This window comes from Coregonus lavaretus, assembly GCF_964263955.1.
Source record: "Coregonus lavaretus genome assembly, contig: HAP1_SCAFFOLD_4182, whole genome shotgun sequence".
In the NCBI taxonomy this organism is placed as follows: Eukaryota; Metazoa; Chordata; class Actinopteri; order Salmoniformes; family Salmonidae; genus Coregonus; species Coregonus lavaretus.
The window spans coordinates 1-5,479 of record NW_028161628.1 but is presented as its reverse complement, the minus strand read 5'-3'; the positions used below and the strand labels follow the sequence as shown (position 1 = coordinate 5,479).

Below are 5,479 nucleotides of genomic sequence, written 5' to 3'. Positions count from 1 at the left end.
GCTGGCCTCCCTGCCTGTGCCATTAAACCCCTACAACTCATCCAGAATGCCGCAGCCCGTCTGGTGTTCAACCTTCCCAAGTTCTCTCACGTCAACCCCCTCCTCCGCACACTCCACTGGCTTCCAGTTGAAGCTCGCATCCGCTACAAGACCATGGTGCTTGCCTATGGAGCAGTGAGGGGAACGGCACCTCTGTACCTTCGGGCTCTGATCAGTCCCTACACCCAAACGAGGGCATTGCGTTCATCCACCTCTGGCCTGCTGGCTCCCCTTCCTCTGCGGAAGCATAGTTCCCGCTCAGCCCAGTCAAAACTGTTCGCTGCTCTGGCACCCCAATGGTGGAACAAGCTCCCTCACGACGCCAGGACAGCGGAGTCACTCACCACCTTCCGGAGACATTTGAAACCCCACCTCTTTAAGGAATACCTGGGATAGGATAAAGTAATCCTTCTACCCCCCCCCCCCCCCCCCCCAAAAAAATAAAAATAATAATAATAATAATTATGTAAAGTGATTATCCCACTGGCTATAGGGTGAACGCACCAATTGGTGAGTCGCTCTGGATAAGAGCGTCTGCTAAATGACGTAAATGTGCCCTTGAGCAAGGCACTTAACCCTAATTGCTCCTGTAAGTCGCTCTGGATAAGAGCGTCTGCTAAATGACTAAAATGTAAAATGTAAATGTACTAATTGTCCACTAACTGGTTTATGATCTAATTGGAAACACTTACCTTCCTCTATCTATTTTACTACAAAACATAGAAACGCACCATTTTCACATTTGTTGATGTTGGGGAGGTGCTGGAGATGATGAATAGGAAGTAAAAAAAAATAAAAAATCCCTTTAAGTGCTTGAACGAACCCACAAGAACAAAATTACAACTATACAATGATTATTTAATCTTCTATCTGTTTATGTCCACAATCTTTAACTAAGATACATCTCCTCTCTCGCCGCCATGTTATCCCTGGATACAACCATTATACATTCTCTATTACGACCTCAGACCTCTAACCCCTCTATCTTAACAGCTTCTAAGTTCAAAATATATCATTTATCCATCTACCCTATTGTTAAAACATCTTCATATAGCCCCTATCTCTCTACTAAACTCACCCATATATAAAATATACAAAATATTATTTCCAAAATCTCCTCTGAACTGTCTGTCTTTGCAAATATAAAAATATACAGTTTTCCTATGTTGAAATCTCTTTGCTTTCTTCTCTCCTGCCCACCTCTCCTACTCCTCCTCTTCTAGTTATAGCTCATTCTCTGTTTTCTAGTTCGCCCATGCCTCCCTCCCTGCCCAGTACAGTTCAAAAATATACATGTTTTGTCATAGAAATAATTACACTATTCTCCCCTGGCTTGTCTCCTTGTCTTTAGCTTAAAAACATTAGTTGTCTGTATGATTTGAACACACCCATCTGAATTGGTGCGCGTATGGCCTGCGCATTACCCGCAAAAACACTGCAATGCACCTGATATAAACGCTGAATGATGTCACGACGTCCAGGTGACACAACCTGTCAAAGAGACACAGGAAGTGAAACCAGCATAGCACAGATACACAAAATGGAGGCTGCACTCACTACAACACTGTAGGCTACTCACAACATGGATGCATACGCCAGGTGTCATACAATGTTTACGTCATGTCTACGTAGGCCGTACGCGCACCGCCTCAACTAAAGTGCTGCTAATGTTGAGGTTGCCTTCTAACCCTCTCCTCCCTCCTCTTCTTCTTCTTCCTCACAAGTCTCCGTGTCGGCTCTCAAACTTGTTGAGGATGTTGCGGCAGCGGCCCAGCTCCTTGCGCATGTCGGCCACTTCCTGTCTGAGAGCAGCGTTCTCTCGCTCCAGGAAGGCAGCACGCACCGTGATCTGGTTCTCCTTGAGGCGCCGGGCGTCACGTGAGCGTTTGGCCGCCTCGTTGTTCTTGTAGCGCCGGCTCCAGTACTTGTCGTCCTACAGGAGTCACCGCAAAGTAGAGGCATGTTGTGGGGGGGTGTGGGGGAAAAGGAGGGAAGAGAGGAGGAGAGGAGAGGGGCAGGAAGGGTCCGTTTTGTGATGGCAAGGGGGGAAGAAGGAGAGGTGTCACAACTGAGGATTGTAATTGCACACTTGAAGCATGTACAGTGGGGAGAACAAGTATTTGATACACTGCCGATTTTGCAGGTTTTCCTACTTACAAAGCATGTAGAGATCTGTAATTTTTATCATAGGTACACTTCAACTGTGAGAGACGGAATCTAAAACAAAAATCCAGAAAATCACATTGTATGATTTTTAAGTAATTAATTTGCATTTTATTGCATGACATAAGTATTTGATCACCTACCAACCAGTAAGAATTCCGGCTCTCACAGACATGTTAGTTTTTCTTTAAGAAGCCCTCCTGTTCTCCACTCATTACCTGTATTAACTGCACCTGTTTGAATTCGTTACCTGTATAAAAGACACCTGTCCACACACTCAATCAAACAGACTCCAACCTCTCCACAATGGCCAAGACCAGAGAGCTGTGTAAGGAAATCAGGGATACAATTGTAGACCTGCACAAGGCTGGGATGGGCTACAGGACAATAGACAAGCAGCTTGGTGAGAAGGCAACAACTGTTGGCGCAATTATTAGAAAATGGAAGAAGTTCAAGATGACGGTCAATCACCCTCGGTCTGGGGCTCCATGCAAGATCTCACCTCGTGGGGCATCAATGATCATGAGGAAGGTGAGGGATCAGCACAGAACTACAAGGCAGGACCTGGTCAATGACCTGAAGAGAGCTGGGACCACAGTCTCAAAGAAAACCATTAGTAACACACTACGCCGTCATGGATTAAAATCCTGCAGCGCACGCAAGGTCCCCCTGCTCAAGCCAGCGCATGTCCAGGCCCGTCTGAAATTTGCAAATGACCATCTGGATGATCCAGAGGAGGAATGGGAGAAGGTCATGTGGTCTGATGAGACAAAAATAGAGCTTTTTGGTCTAAACTCCACTCTCCGTGTTTGGAGGAAGAAGAAGGATGAGTACAACCCCAAGAACACCATCCCAACCGTGAAGCATGGAGGTGGAAACATCATTCTTTGGGGATGCTTTTCTGCAAAGGGGACAGGACGACTGCACCGTATTGAGGGGAGGATGGATGGGGCCATGTATCGCGAGATCTTGGCCAACAACCTCCTTCCCTCAGTAAGAGCATTGAAGATGGGTCGTGGCTGGGTCTTCCAGCATGACAACGACCCGAAACACACAGCCAGGGCAACTAAGGAGTGGCTCCGTAAGAAGCATCTCAAGGTCCTGGAGTGGCCTAGCTAGTCTCCAGACCTGAACCCAATAGAAAATCTTTGGAGGGAGCTGAAAGTCCGTATTGCCCAGCGACAGCCCCGAAACCTGAAGGATCTGGAGAAGGTCTGTATGGAGGAGTGGGCCAAAATCCCTGCTGCAGTGTGTGCAAACCTGGTCAAGACCTACAGGAAACGTATGATCTCTGTAATTGCAAACAAAGGTTTCTGTACCAAATATTAAGTTCTGCTTTTCTGATGTATCAAATACTTATGTCATGCAATAAAATGCAAATGAATTACTTAAAAATCATACAATGTGATTTTCTGGATTTTTGTTTTAGATTCCGTCTCTCACAGTTGAAGTGTACATATGATAAAAATTACAGACCTCTACATGCTTTGTAAGTAGGAAAACCTGCAAAATCGGCAGTGTATCAAATACTTGTTCTCCCCACTGTATATAAAGTTTTTATACAAGTTTGTGCCTTACTAACAATGCCGTCACAATTAGCTACTCTACAGAAAGCGATATGAAAGTTTCCTACCTCATTCTTACCATGTTATTGCATGCACATCTACATACCAGTTCAAACTTGCCACTTTTGCCCCTTCCCAATGTGTGCCCTCCCTTGAGGCATGTCCCCATTGTCATTCACTTGAGTAAGAAGGAAGTTGCCCCGCTTCGTATGATGACATCATATTGCTAACTTTACCTTTAAGCTTCTTCTACATTTAAAGCCAAGAATCGCAAGAAATTTAGTACCTTCTGCTCATCTGGCACCAGCATCTTGCGGGCCTTCTTAATCATGGGCTGTGGCTTGAGCTCCTCGTCCGAGAAGCGGTGCCTCCGGGGGTCGAAGACCTCCTGGCCCGGCACGCTGGACAGCGCCACGTCCGCCGGGTCCGGGTCAAAGTTCACCATGACGTCAGCGGTGCCGTTGGTGACCAGTGGGCCTCCTGGCGGCCCGGGGAGACAGGAGGAGGAGGTGGTGGAGGAGGGCGAGAGGTCAGGAGGCATGACCTGGCCACCTATATGGAGAGAGGCCAACAAAAACAAACTTGTGATTGGTCACATGCTTCACACCGTGGCCACGGTGAAGGCTCAAAGCCTCCAGCATGCTGAGAATAAGGTAAAGCGGATTCGTTATTTCTGTGTTTATAGTGGCATCATCACACATTACATGTTTATAAGCAGTCTGCTGCATGGTGGCTGCAGTGATACTGGTCGGCCACCAGGTGGAAGCAGAGACTACATCAGTCAGTCATCATGGGGTTGAGCTGGCAGCTAGCTGGCTGATCCAGGATAAACCGGCACCAAAGCCCAATCCTAATAACAACCATTTTGGGCAAACAGTTGAAACTGATCCAAGAACAATGCTGCTGTGTAAACAACCTTTACATGCAGCTCTAAGCTTTCTTATGGCCATTGCTCTCTCCCCTCTTTTACCTTTGGTCAATGTCATACTATATTACCCTCAGTCAGTAGAATATGCATTATCTTTAAAGTAGTAGTTCCCTATTTTACAACTTGATGTTAGATGGTTCCTCACCCTGAAAGTAATCTATGTAATCCATGGTTCAGTTTTCTTTAAACAGCCACTACAAACTTCAGCTATCCTTAGCCACCACAAGATAACAATCAAATCAAATCAAATTGTATTTGTCACATACACGTGTTTAGCAGATGTTATAGCGAGTGTAGCGAAATGCTTGTGCTTCTAGCTCCGACAGTGCAGTAATATCTCACAATTTCACAACATATACCCAATACACACAAAAAAGTAAGGAATGGGATTTAAGAATATATACATATATGGACAAGCAATGACAGAGCGGCATGGACTAAGATACAGAAGAATATTATAGAATAGAATGCAGTATATACATATGAGATGAGTAGTGCAAGATATGTAAACATTATTAAAGTGGCCAGTGATTGTGACACACACACACAAACAATACACCTCACCTTTCATTTCACAGCAGTCTTTCCCTCAGTCTTTGTCAACAACATGTCATTCTGAAATGTTATGTCACAATGTTGTTCAGTGTGTAAAGACACTGGTATGGCAACATGGTGGTGTTATCTCTGCAATGTAAATCTCTCTGCTTCTTTATGCTAGGCTAGTCTTATGCAATGTTATGCTCTCTCTCTCTCTCTCTCTCTCTCTCTCTCTCTCTCTCTCTCT

General features: G+C 45.4%; 1 protein-coding gene across 1 annotated transcript; it reads right to left on the bottom strand.

Annotated features, from left to right (window-relative positions):
• Positions 1-879: 879 nt before the first annotated feature.
• On the bottom strand, positions 880-5,426 carry LOC311120312 (hepatic leukemia factor-like). The gene is made up of 3 exons (XM_084194935.1): positions 5,260-5,426; positions 4,054-4,319; positions 880-1,972 (listed from the first exon to the last, which is right to left on the bottom strand). The coding sequence occupies exons 1-3, from the start codon at positions 5,264-5,266 to the stop codon at positions 1,757-1,759; spliced, it is 489 nt and encodes a 162-aa protein (XP_084051061.1). The 5' UTR covers positions 5,267-5,426; the 3' UTR covers positions 880-1,756.
• Positions 5,427-5,479: the final 53 nt, after the last annotated feature.